This window comes from Hibiscus syriacus, unplaced genomic scaffold (assembly GCF_006381635.1).
Source record: "Hibiscus syriacus cultivar Baekdansim isolate YM2019G1 unplaced genomic scaffold, ASM638163v2 tig00110893_pilon, whole genome shotgun sequence".
Classification (NCBI taxonomy): domain Eukaryota; kingdom Viridiplantae; phylum Streptophyta; class Magnoliopsida; order Malvales; family Malvaceae; genus Hibiscus; species Hibiscus syriacus.
Genome location: NW_024062901.1, coordinates 10029299 through 10047937, shown reverse-complemented (window position 1 = coordinate 10047937; position 18639 = coordinate 10029299). Strand labels below are relative to the sequence as shown.

The window sequence follows — 18639 nt, the reverse complement described above, 5'->3', positions numbered from 1 at the left end:
AGGAAACCCAGAAGATCAATTTAAAAGAAAATGCGTATATATAATCAAATATCAACAATCCAATGGAGTAAAAATGGGTATAATATGTCAATCGGAGTTCATATGAAAAACACCCGAGTTCTGCATCTTATTTTCAGAAAGACCACCTCAATCCATGCAGCAGCTTTCATCGTTTTTGGCTCCGATCAGTCACCGACTGGGCATTTGATATGATGCCGTTCTCGTTCAAGTATTCCACAAATTCATCTATGAGATACGGCCATGCGCCTTCAGCATCGTAATTTGATAGCAAAGGGTCTATTGTCTGCACCACAATACGGCATTAAAAGAATAGCACATGCACTTGGCACACATTGTTCAGTAACATGCACGAGCACATACAAATATAAAAGACATGCTGATACTCTTATTAACATTTTATACATGATAATAATGCGTAAAAGTATTATTATTTTTCGAGTTCTTTTAAAATTCATCTTAAATTTTCATTTTTACTTATAATGGGCCCTTGCCATTATTTACTTCAATTTAAGGCCTAACTAAGCTCAATAAATTTTCAAAATTAAATTTTTAGCTCAATATCTCAACAATACCATAATTACCACTTAAGCTACTAGCTTTCTCAATATTTACCATTTAATACTTAAACTTTACAAAATTTTAAAAATGGCTAAATTTCACATTCTAACTTCAATTTCAGCCCTCAACAGTAATTTCCAGCAGTGTACATCATTTATTATGTAATTATACATTCATCCCATAACTTTTCAAAATTGTCGAATATGTCCCTCAACTTTTGAAAAATTATAAAATGACCCAAAAATTTTATAAGGTTTGTAGAGCCTTCCAAATATCATTTCTAAGCAATGAGAATTATTCTACAATTTTTCCCAACTTATTTCCTCAAGGTCGAACCATAAATGTGTTAGGGATTCAATGTTTTTACTCGATTCAAGCATGAAACCAACCTCTATCTACATTATAAAATCTCTACAATCAAACCCCTAACTTAATTTCATCAAATCAAAATCTTTTCCCAAATATAGGGTTAGACCGAAATCAACATAAGCATGTATAGACATGTATAGGTGATTTTAATCGACAATCAAGCTTGTAAATGATTTTACAACCTCAATAACATTTAAATCTTTCATCAAATCATGAAACCCTAATATGAACATAAACCTTAGAATTTGGGATCTTTGAATACAAACCAAATTAGCATGCAATAATGGTACCAAATGATAGTGTTGTTCAAATAGAACAATTTTCTAGTTCACATCTCGATTCAAAATCCAAAGGAAACTGCTCAAAATTGAAAAAAAAAATTCTCTTACCTAGGTATGGGGAGCACGAAATGGAGCTGAAAAATAGCTTGGTTTCATGAAATTTCTCCTTAATTTCATATTAATTTACCTTATATTTAAGCTTAAATGAATATAATATTCGTTTAATAAGAAATGTCCAATTTGCCTTTAATGAACTTGATATTTACCTTAATAACAAGCCACATAAACCTTATAATCTTTATAAAGTCAAAGATGAACCAATTAATTCATCCTTTCCAACTTTACCCATGCAATCTTTCCAAAATTTCAATATTACCATTTTTCATCTAACGGTTCAAAATAAACATGGCAATAATTTCTCAAATTCAATTATCCATATTATTTTCCATCATTTTAACATGTATAAATAACATTTTAAAGCTTGATTTAATAACCTTCAATTTTTCCTGAAATTTTTATTCGATCCGATTTATCGAATTTTTACCGAGCTTTTATACTTTATAGCTTTTAACATAAATTCTGGATCCAAAATATATTTCCCAAAAAACCCCACACTTAAGGGTGAACTATATATTTACGTGCCAGATTACCTAATTTTTTAAAAATTATATTTTTAGTCCCTAAACTTTTCTAACTTTATACTTTGGTCACCAAACTTTAAAAATTTATGTTTTTGCCACTAATCAAAATTTGTGGTATTACATTCTAAATATAATATCCTATAATGAACTGAAAGAGCTTTTAAATTTTTGGATTGAATGAGTTTAATTTTTTTGAAGAAGTTGAAAAATGAATGAAACAAAAGTTTAGAGACAAATTGATATTTTATTAGAAATTAACTATTTTTTTCAAACATTTCACATCATTAGAATAACGAAAGTTAACAACTAAATGACCAAATTATAAAAATTGATAATGTAAATGATTGAAATATAACTTTTGATTTTTTATTATCAATATTAAATAAAAGTAAAATAAAAGTGACCAATATAGTAGTTTACCCAACTTAGAAAACATTTGGGGATAAAGATCCTTGGCATCTTCTATTGTTCCAACTTATAATTTTCAATACCAAATAAAGAAAAGACCTCAAATTTGGTCCAAGCCACGTTCAACACTTAAAAAACACATTTCATTGCAACCTTTAAAACCACTTATTCTGTTCCCAAACTTCACAAAATCAGGCGAAACACGCCAGTCACACACAAACTTGCCCCAAAGAAATCGAAACAAAAGGGCCTCCCCCAATGGCTTTTGTGCTACCAAATCTTTCTCCTTCCCTTCTTCATCTTCAATCCAAAACTTGCTCCAAAGAAAAACAACCCCTTTTTGCCCAAAGTTCAAAGCTTTGCTCTCAAACTCTAACTGTTCAATACCCAACACTTGGAGGCTCCCAGGTAAGCTCTCCCCCGCTTCATCAGGACAAGCTCGACCACTCCCGGCCAGAAAGAGACGACTTTTATGTAAACCTTGGACTTGCTGTTCGGACTCTTCGTGATGATTTGCCTTTGCTTTTCACCAGAGATCTTAATTATGACATTTACAGGTAATTTCTTCTTCTGGGATGTTTTTTTCTGTGTTTTTCGTCATTCAGTGATTTGGGTTTTATTTTGTTTTTGAATATTTTTCTTTTGACTTTCTTTTTGTCAGCGATGATATTACTTTTTTGGACCCTTTGAATACTTTCTCTGGTATTCAAAACTATAAATTGATCTTCAGGGCATTGAGATTTCATGGTAAAATATTGTTCAGAGAGATTTCCCTTGAAGTTTTTAGGATTTGGCAACCTTCTGAGAATGTAATACTGATTAGGTGGAACTTGAGAGGTGTCCCTAGAGTTCCATGGGAGGCCAAGGGTCAGTTTCAGGGTACTTCCAGGTACAAATTAGATCGAAATGGGAAAATCTATGAGCATAAGGTTGATAATTTAGCATTTAATTTCCCACAGCAGCTTAAGCCTGCTGCCTCTGTGTTGGATTTGGTTGCTGCCTGCCCGGCTAGTCCTAATCCTACATTTCTATGGGGTCCTGTGGACACCTATCCGTCTTCTTGGGTCGCTTTTTATCACGCGGTTAGGGAGACGTTGGATCGAGAAGGATATTTGCTTTCTCAAGACAGTTTGGTTACTTGTTCATAGCCTGAATTACTTCACACTTTATATATATGTGGTGAAATTTTATAACATATATACCTGTATCAACACATTACATTTTGTATAATGGATATGGAAATAACCAGTATAAGGTTTTGCTAAAGGATAAGGTGTATGTAAATAAGCAGGGATGCTGGATGCTTCGTTTCGTGTAATTCTTGAGTTAGAGGAAGAGAAGCTTGCACATATTTGGCTCGGGTTCAGTTCTTACACAAGTCAATATGCATGTATACATGATCTTAATCTATTGGTTCAAGTAGAGATTATATATTAGCTTTGTTACATGATTGATTGTCATAATTTTCTTTTGGGTAGAATCTAAATGTTGTTGTTTGCATTAAAACATAAGATGGGTGAGGTGTAATTGATGGATAAGCGTAACCAGTGTTCCCTTCCAACATGCCCTCTTTTTCTATGGTTGAAGTTTAGGAGGAAAAGATTGTACTGATGCCATTGTTCTAATGCTTATATGCCAATGCCCTCAAAGTTCGTAGGATATGGATTGTATTTATGTGAGGAGCGGATATCTTAGATGTGTGTTATTTATTATGTTATCGGTAAGGATGAGTAGGAACAACATATCGGTTTACCGTAAATCTTTCTTTCCCTGTTATGCCCGGTTGAATCTCTGTTTACTCTGTACTCACGTCAATTCTTTGGAACCTTATATCTGGTTATTTTTCTTATAGTCAGCCATCTCTGCTTTAGCAACATGCAATAATTGCACAACCTCCACCTTGATAATGTTTTATTGAAAAATTTTGTTCCACTAGTAAGTTTACATGGTTGGTTAAGGAGGACTAGGTTTGTTGTTGATGCTTAGAACACGTAGGTTACACTGGCTGGTTCTTTATCTTTCGGAAAGTCGGGCAGCTGCTACGATCATCACTCAAGCTACCCTTTCTTTTCACTTCTGTTAGAAGCTTTAGTTTAGACTTTACCTCATCAAACTGAAGGCACTGCAAACTATTTCGTGACATAGATTTGGCCTCTTCGACGGCTTCAATGCGTGTCATAAATGTTTTATTACTCGAGTTATACATGTTTAGCTGCATGATTTGACCTATGCAATATGAATCATTTTCCAGCATGATATCATAAGGACATAATATGAGCTGATCCTTGAAGAAGTATAATAATGTGGAATTTTTCTCTGCAAAGTTGTAACATTTTTGTCAACTTTATGGCAGTCTTGTCTATATAGTCTAGTTTTTGGTAGGAGGGAGATATTTGAAGCCATTTCTCTGCATAGAGAAATACATGCATATAGCATCAAAATCAAACAGAATCCTTGAGGCATTCGACAACCATACACCTTATTCATTCGGCCTATAGATTTTTTTTGGGTTACAAAAAGTTTAGGTTAGGGTGGCTCCTCAGTCTATAGTTGGGGCATACTTAAGACCCAATTGGGATTTACATAGGAATTTACATATTGTCCACCAAGAGTGACGATGGTAGGATTCAAATTTGGTCTTACAAGTTCAAATTTTTAAATCTCAATCATTTGTATAAACACTCGTTAGCTTGTCAATAAATCTTTTAGATCTTTAGAGCTGATAAATCTTTTAGATGCTTATAATCACCGTAGAGAAAAGGGTCTACATAGCTCAGCAAATAAGTATGCAAAATGAGCTGTTAAAAGACCCTAACAAAGCAATATGCGATCTAATCTAATCCTCTGTCAAGCCCATAGCCCTGGAGTATCAACAAACGGTTTTTTCCCCAATACCATAGGCGGGTAATTTAATTGGCCCAATATGTCATATGAGAATTTATTTTGAGTGAAATTGACCCAATAGGACAGTTGGGCTAATAGTTTAGTCCATTAGACCATCTTTAAAATTATTTTAAGGTCTACGACAAATGTTATATTACAAGAAAAAATCATCACGTCTAAATGATGAGTTTCAATAAAATATAATTTTTATTAGATTATATCATTTCAAGGTGAAAAGTTTGAATAAATTTTTTTTATTTGAATTCGTCACGTTGACGTGATGAGTTTGTCCTGCACTGTAGCATTTTCCGTGATCCATACATAATTAGTCCACCTATGGGGTTGGGCTAATTTTGCCTTTATTTTGTAATCCACGGTAAATGATACAGTAATGTGCAAACTCGTCACATCATATTTTAATGATCTCATATAAGTGGGTCTCATGTGAGTTAATATTTTAATATATTCAACGAGACTCGTCATATCGACGTGACAAATCCATTAAAAAACATTGTTTTTAAATTCATTTAATATTTTAGAAAAAAAAGATTTAAAAAACTACAAAACTCTTCATGTCGAGGTAACGAGTTTGCCTTAAATTTTAAAAAACTAGTCGTGTTGTAATAGGAAACCTTTAAAATAAAAAAATTAAGTTTATTAATTATATAATTTAAAAATTATATTAATTAAAAAATAATATTTAAAAAGTTAAATAAATACAAAATAATTTTATTACAAAATAATAATAAAAGAGTTCTTACTAACTAATACAATGAATAATAAAATTTATTTATATTTTCTTAGTTCTTGATGATACCGATGAGTGGTCGAATGATAATGGCACGAGACTCGTCGAGTACGCCAGGTTGTCCGCCTTGATTGTCTTCGTATTCATCTTCGTTTGCTTCTTGAAGAGGAGGTGTACTGAACATCACTCAACTTTGAGATAATGTCGGTTTCAATCAGAACTGAAATCAATGTCGGGTTCACCTTAAGATCTCACAGAAATGTGGCTAGATACGTTTAGATTGTTGCAGATATATAATAATCCGCTGATGTAGATCTCTCAGTGTCATTCCTCGTTGACGAATGTCCCATTCTTTTTTCGGACCGAGCTCGAGGGAAGAAATATGGACATGCTCAAGGCATAATACTTCATCTCGGGTAGACATTTTTCAAAAAAATTCAAAATATAAAAATTTCTCTCAAATTTTACTTAACAAAACACAATAAACAACTAGTTTTTTTCAAAAGTCCCACTAAACTTGTCACCTTGAGTTAACGAGTTATGTTGACCATTAAAATCTGACCATTGCAGCTGTTTGTTGCACAATGACAATAAACAATTATTTTTTTTAAATTCAAGACAAACTCATCACCTCGACGTGACAAGTTTTTCAATTTTTAAAAGCTCTTTCTTTTTCTAAAATATTTAATGATTTTTCTTAAAAAAATAATTTTTAATGAATTCATCTCGTTGATGTGACGTGTCCCATTAAATATATTAAAATATTAACCAACATAGTGTCCACTTACTTGGGACCATTACAAAAATATTTCCAGACAAACTCGTCACGTTGAGATGACGAGGTGACGAGTTTGCCCGTACTATAGCATTTACCATAAATGACAAAATAAATTCTAACATGATCTACTAACAATTAATTTACCTGCATTGTAACCCCCTCAGATCGATGCGGGTAACCCGATCCAATCTGGGGTGTCACATTAGGACCACCAGAGCGACCCACCGTAAAACTAGCGAAAAATTTAATTTTTTTTATTAAAACATGAAAACTCATAAAATCATTTATAAAATACAAAAGTAAATTTTACCAATATTCAGAAATAAAACATATTTTTAGACTCGTATATAAAACAAAATACAACCTACATGCCCCCTAATCATATGCATCATACTCTGTCAGCAACGCTGGAGAAACTCCCTTATGGATGTCCATAGATGCACTTGTTCAATCCTTTTAACCTATAATGGTGAGTAACATAGTGAGCTTTGGAAGGCTCAGTAATACAGAACTACCAGATGATGCTGAAGAACGTGCAGATACATATAAACATATATTTCCTTATTGGTTCAGACATCTATAGATTTTTAGGCTAAACTGAGGTCTTACTGATATATCAGGTAGTAACAGATAGTAAACTTTCAGTTCCGAGGGAAATATTTCAGTTGACTGTGTTCAGGAGATTAGAATAGGTTATCTAGTGTGTTCCCGCAAAACCAGTGAAAAGATACAAATCTTTTTAAAATATATTTTTAAAAACCATAGTAATCTACGTCGATTGATCAGATTATCGAACAATTTGAATTAAACAACTTCCAGAACTGATGCTTGTCGACTGGTCAATTTATTGCCCTTTAAGAGTATTCACTCTTTAATACTAAAAATTATTGTCCATAGATCATCTTCGTAATCATCGTTGAATAGATCTTCTAATGGTCTTTATTTCATTTCCACGTTTCAACGATATCAGGAAATGCTGACGTACTTGATTCATGGTTCATGACACATAAGGACAATACATCATGTAAGTTCATCAGCGTTCCGAGACTCATCCAAATCACTTATTTAATCCTTAGTCAATGAGGTTACTTAGTTCATTTAGCAGTCAAGTATATCCATACTTTAGAGTTTTTCAGAGTAATTCAGGCATTTCTGAATTTCAGATACATAATGTACTTCTGTTCAGTTCAATTTGGTCACATAATAAAGTCATTTCAGAGCTTGAGGATATCCAATCATTCCCGGGCTTGGTGATATTCTTGGGTCATGTTCATTCCAGGGGTATTTGGTCATTTTATAGATCTAGGGTATTTCAATCATTTCATTCCGTCCGATCTTATTATTTAATTTAAACTTATCATCTATTTCAGTCCTTTCGATCAATTCTGACAAAGGATCACCCTCGATAAATTATTCTTCACGTATTTACTCACAACTCGAAGATTTACGGATTATCAGAATTTTTCTGAACAAAAGTAGGGTCTTAATGGTGAAATTAATAATTCATCGATTTAGGCATGACTTCTCGAGTATTTTCTTATTCAGGGCCAATTCGGACTACTTTTACCTTTCAAGGCCAATTTCATAATTTCTTAACCATGTGATTTTGGTATTAAAACTCTTAACAAGGATAATTATAATTTAGAGATCCTAGGATTAATTGCGTTTCCGAATAATCTCTGAACTTGAAATTATTCCTTATCAAACTTCTAATATCTTGTACAAGCCATCAAAATTTTATTCAATTACCGACTTTTTACCGCATTCGGATCGAGTGTAGGAATTATTTAGCTACTCCGATGTGACTAAACATTTTCTTATTCATGCATTTACCAATACCAACATATTCCATAAAGCATGCAAAAGTAATAATGTATTACCTCGATTTCTATATCATACTGATCGGCCATTTAAATTCCATTCAAAGCCCTCGATCTTTAATTCAACTTCCAATAATTCCTTAAATACATAACAACATAAATTTCATCAAAAAACGGAGCTTAATTGTGAAAAACAGATCGAATAAAAACAACTTACCGGGTTCAAATTTGGCAAAACGGACTTCGGAATCGAATTGAGGACGTCGAAAAACATGAAATATGACTTTTAATTTTTTTTTGACTTTTTTTTGTCAAAGTCAACAGCTCGGTCCAGGCGGCTCGACTCGGCTTGGCTCAAACGACTACCCTGGATGACAGAGGACACCCACTCTTAGGGGGCGGCGCGTACGGCGGCTTCGGTCGTCAGTTCGACGTGAAATTTCCAGATTTGTAGATCGAGACCTCGAGAGTCTCGTGCAAGTGTTATTTTTCATCAAAACATAACGAATTGTAGAATTTTAAAACGTACCAACTTATCCGACGGTGGTCGACGAGTGACAACGACAGAGCAACAACGACGAGACGATTTCGGTTAGGTTTTGAGCGCACGATAATGGTGAGTTCGATGGTGTAGGAGGTGTGATGAACGGGTGGTCGGATCGACTAGAATCGACGGAAAACCAACGACGATCGAGTTAAAACTGACGAAATTTTTGGCTGAGTTTTACGGTGAACGACGTCGATTCACGACGGAATATAGGTCGGGTTTTGTTCTCCGTTTAATGGTGAGTCTATTGGTAGTTTCGGATCGACGAACGGTGGCCGAACAGTGAAGAATCAGAACTACAAAGGGGGGTCGACGGGGAGGAAATTTAGAGAAAAGCAATCTGGGAAAACTGATTGCACGGGGAGGAGAATTTATTTTTCAACATATAAGAAAAATGGGTAAATTCAGGACTGGGTCCCTAATTTTCCCTCACTTTCTAAAACTGACTATAAGTTTTGGAAACTTATAAGTTGACCCCTAAATTGGGGAGTTACACGAATGGGTATTGGGAAAAAAACCTTAAACTCCAACCAATTAAATAAACCCACATCATATGTATGTATGTGTGCGTATACATCATATGCCATACGGGATATATAATAAGGTATACGAGTTAAATATTACAATTATACATAAATTTTTATAAGATATAAATAATAAAATTATACATAAATTTTAGTAGGATATATAATATGATATATGGATTTTGATTTTATGTAATTGCATAAATAAAGTTTTGCTTTAATTTAGTCTTCTCAAATCACTACCGTTGCCACTTCATCATTTTACCTTTACGTATGACATGCATAAATAATTATATATATATATTTTTTATTTTTTCACTTCCACCTCCTTTAATCTTAGTTGTGTTATTTTTTCTTGTTTAATCAGCTTGTACATTTTCGTATGAAAATGGTGGACGGTTGTATCTACTACTGCAATACATTTTTTTAATCAAGGTCGAATTCGATGTTATCCCTCCAAGTTTAGATGATATTTTTTTAATTATCACACTGATTTATATATTTTTTAGATGCTTGGAATGTAAATTGATAGACACTCATAATCATCAACGGTATGTCGTGATTGTGTTATGGTAATGTCGAGTTGTCAATGGTTATTATTGTTGTATACATTTTATGTTAGTGTTGATGATGTTTATCTTTCATCGATAATAATCTTATTTGTTTGTATCTATCATTTCTTCGAGTTATTTGATTGATTTTTTAACTTTTTCTTTGTATTATCATTTTTTTATTCTTACGTGATTAATTTGAGCACTTTGATAATTTTAAGAGAAAGATTTGACTTATGTAATTAATTTACTTTTATAAATATATTAGATTTGACTTATGTAACTAATTTACTTTTATAAATATTTTTTTATAATTTTAAAATATTTTCTCTTCATTTAATAAAATTAACAACTACTGTTAATTAAAAATATTATACGAATTGGAGAGAAACCAAAATAATTATATGAAATTTTTATTATTATTATATGTTTTGTATGTAACCATATTTTTTTATTAGTCTTGTGTAAATATAAGGTAATATATGTTTAAAGATAAACTCCTAACCTTTCGATATTGAACGCTCACACCTCTGATATCTATTGTGCTCGAACTCAGGTCTTAAGGAATAACAACAATTCATTTACCACGAAGGTCACTTGGTTCGTGTTGTATGTAACCATAGAGTTCTAGGATTTGTATATAAATAAGGCAACTTCCAACGCAAGATTTTTGAAGTGACTTACAAGTAAAGCGTATTTCGTTTGAATAATATCCGAAGTATCATATGTTCAAAATATTTCTTTTGAACCCTACAAGTGCAGTTGTTTGAACTCAAAACCTCTAGAGAAAATAACAGTCATTTTAACTAATGAGGTCACTCAATGAATTTACAAGTAGAGTGTATTTAAAAGTTCGAAATAAACAATAATATGTATATTGCATTGAACTCTAACTATTATATTATTTTCAATTGGACATTTATCACTATAAATACCTCACACAAAAAATAAATTTATTCACTACTACCTACATATGACCAATTATACTCATCTATGCAGACATAAATACCAATCCATAAAGCATGAAACAGGTAGTAGTGTATTACCTCGGTTTTCATGCCATATCGATCGATCATTTAATCTCCATTCGATCACCCTCGAAATTTAATTTAATGTCCTTCCTTGGATATATAGCAAACAATTTTACGTCAGAAACTGAACTTAAATGAGAAACCAACTTGAATCCGAATATTATAAAAAGTCGGTAACCGAATATGACTTATATGGCTCGCTTAAGAAAGTGGAAGATCAATAGGTAATAATAATAATAAGTTAAGTGATTCAATAATAAATGATTTGATTTTAATATCCGTGAAATTTGATAAATTTTCTTAAAGTTAAATACCAGAGTTATTTGGATATGAAATTACCGAAAAGAGCACCATGTGATAAAATTATGAAAATGCCCTTATAATGGAAAAGGGCCAAAAACTTCCCCAGATGGTGAAAAATAACTCTGAAATGACATACTTGACTAATTATCAGAGAAACTGCATATGATTGAATTTAAAGGAATTACTGAAATATCCTCGAGCTTCGTAATAACTATAATAAGCTCCAATGATCAAAGGAATAAAATACCATGAACGCTAAAGGAACTAGAATTCATTCAAGCCTAATTTATCGAAAGTATGCCACTGACAGAATTGAGTGGAATGATGACGATGTGCTTAAAGAGTAAAAAACACAATGAATGACTATGATAAGGGAGACGACCTAAGAACTTATGTTTTGATCCAATTGAACTTTAGAATCATTGAATTAAATTTCAAATCTATATTGGAATTATAGAAATTCCCCTGAAGTGTAAAATGACTAAAATGCCCCTAAAGTGTAAAATGACCTAAAATATCTCTAAGTCATGGAATAACTAAATACCCTCAAGCTCTGAATTGATTAAAATCAACCTAGAATACCAAAATAACTTTGATATATGACCAAATTGAACTGAATGAAAGTACCATATGCATCCGAATTTCAGAAATATCCGAATTATTCGGGAAAACTCCGAAGTGACCGGGATAGACATGAATACTAAATGAACTAAGTAACCTCAAAGACTAAGGATTAAGTAAGTGATTTGGATAAGTCTAGAAACGCTAATGAACTTACATGATGTACTGTCCTGTGGGTTATGAACCATGAATTAAGTTCGTCGACAATTCGTGATATTGTTGCAATGTGGAAATGAAATAAATACCATTGGAATATTTGTTCGTCTCCTTAAGATCTATTCAACGATGATTTTGAAGATGATATATGGACAAAAATTGTTGGTAAAGAGTGAATACCCTGGAAGGGCAATGAATTGACCGGTCGACATGCATTAGTTTTGGGATTTGTTCAGCTCGAGTTAATTTGATAATTCGATAGATCGACGCAGAGTGTAAATTTCCTAAATCTTCGTTTCTCCCTTATCGGCTCAAATCACTCCGGTCATATCTGAAAACATAAGTAACTCAGATGCAAAGTATCCTGAATACCCCTGATTGTTTGAGTAATGGAATCACTCTCTGTAAATATGAATATAGAATTATTCTGTATAAAGGTTCCTGAACACCTTCCTGATGCACATGAATCATAGCAGGATTCTAAAGTATCAAATTTGAATGTCTGATTAGATCCATTAGTAATTAATCCCTTTCAATAGGATCACGATCTTGGAATCCGATCAAATTAATAAGTTTCATGTTTTCCATTCCTGATAACTACTGAGTACCCTTGAAAAATACTTGGATCCTCTAATGTGTTCCCCATGTACTACATGATTGTCTTATATGTTTTGAAATATGTTTCACCGTAATTATTGATTTACTAGCTTATGAACCATGCCTATATGGTATGTGTTTTCTGATTTCGATTTTCACTGAAAAAATATGATCGTTCTTGATTATTGGAAATCATGAAATTTACTAGTATATGAACTATGGTTTTTCTATTTTCACTAGTTTTACTGAACCATTTTATTGGGACATTGTATGGGTAGGCTGAAGGTTCAGCTCTGATCAAGCTGGTAAATCCTTACGGACCTAAGGTGACCCTTGGGTAGGCTCTCAGGCCCAAGGTACTCCCTTGGGTTAATCATGGAACTATATATATATGGTGTACAAGTGGAGGGAAATTATATGGTTTATTTCATTGGCACATTACGAGATTTTACTGGATCACGATACATATATTACGGTTTACTGTTAAAACTGATTTCTACTGATTTTATATGGGTAGAATTCTGGAGTATGGAAATTCAGCCCTGATCTAGCTGATAAATCCTTACGAACCTAATGTGACCCTTGGGTTGGCCCATAGGCCCCAAGGCATTCCCTTAGGTTGGCTCCCTTTACTGTGTGCTTAGGGTAAACCCTTATGGATGCAGTTCTGGGGAACTGCATAACGATGTTCGGTTGGAGGGTTCTACTAAGGTTTTGAAATCATGTTTTAAACGGTCACTGTTTTAAAAAGATCTATATCTTTTCATTGGTTTTGGTTGGAACATACTAGACACCCTATTCCAATCTCCTGAAAACATTGTACTCTGAATGTTTTCTATGAACAGAGATCTTCATGGCTTTTAATCGATGAACTACCAGTGAAACCTCAGCTTATCCCGAAAACCTGTATATGTCTGATTCAATAAGGAAATTTTATTATTCTACATTTTTCTGCATGTCTTGTAGCATCAATAGGTAGTTTTGTATTACTGAGCTTCTCAAAGCTCACTCTGTTACTCACCATTTTAGGTTAAAAGAATCGTACCAGTGTAACTATCGACATCAGTAAGGGAGTTCCACCGGCGTTGCTTGCGGAGTACGGTACATGTGATTAGGGGGCATGTAGGTTGTAATTTGTTTTATATACAAGTCTGAAAATCTGTTTTATTTCTGAAAACTGATAGATATTACTTTTGTATTTATAAATTGATTTTATGATTTTACAGGTTTTAACAAAAAAATTAATTTTTCCGAGATTTTTACGGTTGGTCGCTCCGGTGGCCCTAATGTGACACCCTGGATAGGATTAGGCCACCCACATCGGTCTGAGGGGGTTGCATTTAGTGGTGTCAGAGAGAGAGAAAGGGAGGGAGGGAGAGGATTTGTTTACATTCAGTGTAAAATTAAAAGTTTTATATCTTTTTAGGACCGTTGCATGTAGGAGTGGGCATTCGATCGAGTTGAGTAAAAACATTTCGAATTATTCGAGTTGACGAATCATATTTTACAACTCGAACTTAACTTGAATTTTTTACGAGTCGAGTTATTCGAGTTTCTATACTAATTTTATTATAATTATTTATAATATTTTGACAAGTATTTGTTCCAATTTTTGACTTTCTCTAACTATATATATATATATTATATTCTTTTCACGTTATAATGTTATTTAATATATCAAATACAATATAAAATTATAAAATATAATCATAATATTATATTTTAAAGAAATTATTTTGAGGGTAAAATATTGATGAGAGTATAAAGAAGTCAAAGAATTGATTGGAAGAAAGAATTTGCAAACAATTGTAGTCAAAAGATTAATTTGAGTAAATGCAAATTTAAGAGACTAAATAAAAAAGAGATAGTACACTTTTAGTAAGAAAAAATAAGAATTGAAGTTACATAAGCATTCCATTGTGGTATATGAGCAAGTAGTTCAATTTTGGTAAAAAAGGGGCTTAAAATAAAGGATGAATCGAGAAATAATGAAATTATGAAAATTGAGGGGTTAAATTGAAAAATAGAAAAGTTATTATCAAAATGAGGAATTGAAAGTACAGATGTATTTTTATGATGGTTTAGGAGCATGTGGTTCAAATTTGGTAAAAAAAAAACAGACTTAATATAAAGGATGAATTGAAGAAATGAGGAGATTATGAAAAATTGAAGGACTAAATTAAAAAAATAAGAAATTTATTATCAAAATGAGAAATTGAAAGTACATATGTATTCTACGATGATTTAGGAGCATGTGGTTCAAATTTGGTAAAACAATGGACTTAAAATGAAGGAGAAATTGAAGAAATAATGAAACTAGGGACTAAATTGTAAAACTGTAAAAATACTTAGTCAAAATTTTTTATTTTTCGAGTAACTCGAAATTTCAAAATTTCAACTCGACTCGAATTTGAAAACCGAATTGAAAATTCAAATTGACTCGAATAACTCGGAATTGAAAAAAATCAATTTTTTGAGTCAAGTTAAGTTTTGCTCACCCCTAATTGAATGAGAGAAATCAAAGACTGAGATTAATAGTAAAAAATGAGAAGATATTCACATGAAAAAAATAAGGAGTTAATCTCAACCTTTGATTTTTCTCAATCCAATGGTCCTAAAAAAGTGTAATCTCTTAATTTTACACTGGGTGTAAGTGGATTCAAACGCGCGCGCGCACACACACATATATATATAATAACATTCTTACTATGTTAGGCATCTTAGAATATAATCTTATTATTATTGATAACAAAACATTCTCACCTAAACATTTGCATATGTTAAAGATATAAATGTTCATTGTTAAATAGTTGAAAGTTTTTGAACAAATATTATCTTGTATACATCTAAGATTGATTAAAACATAAAATAAGAACACCCAAATTTCACCTTTATGAATTTATAAAGAAAATACAAATCTAACTTGAATATGGAAGTTTACTCCCATTTATTAAGTTGCAATATTAAGCCCCGCACATAATAAATTATGATCCAATCCATTGCTTTTTCATTCATTAAGGATTAACAATCCCCATTCAAATGTTTAAGATTCATTTTCGTGGAAGACCATTTGTGAATGATGATCGAATAGGACTAGAGTCAAACCCCACAAAACGATCCTTAAAGCTTCGTTCGTTGATTTTCTCTCTCAACCAATCCACTGCAAGAAAAGATGAATACAAACGAACACTATATAAAAAAATATCGAAACAAAATACGATGTTTAAAATGAACCTTGAAGAGGATCGTACCGAAGAGCACGAGTGACTATGGCTGCCTTGTCGAACTCTAGGTTTTCCCTTGCTTTCAGTATCTGGAACATCAAAGCAAGGCGCATTTGGGTGCTTGCACTTTGTTGTGTCATGAGGAGAGCCTCCTTCCGAAGTTCCTCACATTCTATTTCAATGGCTTCCGATTTCTCTTTTACTTGCCTTTGCCCCTCTTTTATCTTTCTTTGCTCTTCATCTATCTCTTTCATCTCCACTCTCAACCTTTTGATACGTGATTTTATACTTCTCGATATTTTTTTCTGCTAGATAAATGATTCATAGTAAGAATCTAACAATTCTAAAAATAATTACCTAAGAATCGAATCATAAAATCTTATGTCCGTTCCTACCTACAACTATTATAGTAATTGCGGTATTAACCATCGTTACCTTATTCGGATTGCCTCTACGGGATGTTATGCATTTCTTCCTGGCAGCCGCTGCTAGCTTGAAGCTCCTCATGGTGAAAGCTGTCCTCTGCATTTTCATTTTTCTTCAAAGACTAATTCCTTCAATCTGGATGTTTCAATGTAGGTTTATTTTGTAACCCTCATATATATAGTCACCCTGCCGTAAAATCCTTATAAATGAATAAATAAATATAATTATTTTATTTTTATTAATTTAGGATAAATATAATATAATATCTCTTTGAATTGCCCGTCCAGCTCAGTTGGTAGAGTACAAGGCTCTTAACCTTGTGGTCGTGGGATTGAGTCCCACGGTGGGCAATTCATAATTCTGATTGCCGAAGGTCTCCCACGGTGGGCAATTCATAATTCTGATTGTCGAAGGTCTTCCACGGAAGCTGCTCTCAACCTGGCGTTGGGGGTAACCTACTACTTTACTTCCCCTCACCCCAAGGAGGTACAAGATAGCTAACTTCCCTAAACTTTCAATTTTTTTAAAATCAGATACAAAGTTTCAAAAACTTACATTTTAGTCACTAATCTGGTTTTTGGGATGTTACAGAATGGTTCACATCTTCCATGAATCATGTAAACTCTGACGCAGTAAAGAAATATTTCGCTTAAGGTGAAAACCAAAAGGGCGCCCTAAGTTGAAGTCGTTTAAAAAAACGTTTAAAGTGAAAACTCGAATGGGCGTTCTAAATTGAAAAATAAAAACAAAAATAAAGTGGGTTCAATAAGAAAACTCGCAAAGAGCGTCTTGAAACCAAGGGAGGATCCAAATTTTACCTCAAGGAGTAATTCCTTTTATTCGGTTCGTGCAATATAATAACTTTAATACTATATGATAAAAGACAAAATATAATAAACATATTTAACATTAAATTCATGGATGGGTGCACAGTTTTATTTTAGGGGATGGGTTTCTAAAATTTTAAGGCTGGTAAACCATAAAATTTTAGGTGGTAAAAACACATTACCAATAAAAAATATTAAAAAATATCTAGAGTTTACGATAACTTGAAATTTATAGGGGATGAATAGTATTGAATCATACTTAAACTTATATTAAATAATTAAAGGACGAGATGAAAAATCATCGCGTTATATCTCATGATCTAAGTTTAACTTATAGCAAATATTTTATATAGTTAAACCTCAAAAAATGTATATTTTGAATTATTTTATTTTATTTTTTTATGTATATATCTAATCTCTCTACATACAGAAGGTTAATTTCCTCTGTCGATACAGTATTCCAGCCACCGACAGTGGACGTTGAATCATTTATTGGAAAACCAAATCTGCGTGTATAGTTAATGAAAGAGAATTGAATAATTTTGTAGTCGATCGATCGCGGTCTACACTCGCAGGTCCAACGCACGGATCGAACGAGTTGTGCCGCTTTCGGCAGGGTCTAGGTGTCAATCGACCGAGACTTTGCGTTTGGCCTTCATGGTTGAATTTGGCTGTCTATTATTCCAACAATTTCATGGAAAACACCGGTGATGTTTCCATAGGAGACGCGTGTGAAACAACATGAAACCTCGGCTCCACTTGTAATGCGTGACGCTAAATATTAATGGTGACAATGGTTTGTCCTTCGAATACGCGTTGGAAGAGCTGTTTTCTTCTGACAATTTCAATGAAAATGCCAATAAACAATGTTGATGCGAGGGCCGACCTTAAAAGTAAATGCGATGAATAATGGCACATTCATTCAATCAATCAAGTATAGTCTTCTAGCTGGTTTGGGAAACTCACCTTCTTTTGCTTCATCTCTGCAATTATCTTCTTCTCCTGCAGTTGTCGATGGAGAATGAGAAATGAAGATATCATATATATATATATATATATATATATATATATATTCCAACCCTGAAATGAAGCCTTTGTGATTCAGAGAATCACCGAGCTTCTGTTATCTTCGTATACTCTTCAACATCTTCGAAACTATTTATGACAATCCCTATGATGCTCGGTCAGCTTCATGCATGGGATCGAAAATACCCTTTCTTGATTCATCATGATATCAAGTATTTTGGTCTCGCCTTAATGGTAAGACGGGATTTTGTTCTCCTACAGGATCCGTGTTTGGGCTGCATCATATGTACACATAGTCA

The 18639-nt window shown here is 32.9% G+C and overlaps 2 protein-coding genes across 2 annotated transcripts; one reads left to right on the top strand and one right to left on the bottom strand.

Moving 5' to 3' along the window:
• Positions 1 to 2463: 2463 nt before the first annotated feature.
• Positions 2464 to 3779, top strand: LOC120145208 (uncharacterized protein C6orf136 homolog). Its single transcript, XM_039159103.1, has 2 exons — positions 2464 to 2835; positions 2940 to 3779. Exons 1-2 carry the CDS (start codon positions 2537 to 2539, stop codon positions 3424 to 3426), a joined length of 786 nt encoding a protein of 261 aa, XP_039015034.1. The 5' UTR covers positions 2464 to 2536; the 3' UTR covers positions 3427 to 3779.
• A 12266-nt stretch (positions 3780 to 16045) lies between these two features.
• LOC120145128 lies at positions 16046 to 16620 on the bottom strand. Its single transcript, XM_039159020.1, has 2 exons — positions 16497 to 16620; positions 16046 to 16366 (listed from the first exon to the last, which is right to left on the bottom strand). The coding sequence occupies exons 1-2, from the start codon at positions 16593 to 16595 to the stop codon at positions 16061 to 16063; spliced, it is 405 nt and encodes a 134-aa protein (XP_039014951.1). The 5' UTR covers positions 16596 to 16620; the 3' UTR covers positions 16046 to 16060.
• Between the last annotated feature and the right edge of the window lie 2019 nt (positions 16621 to 18639).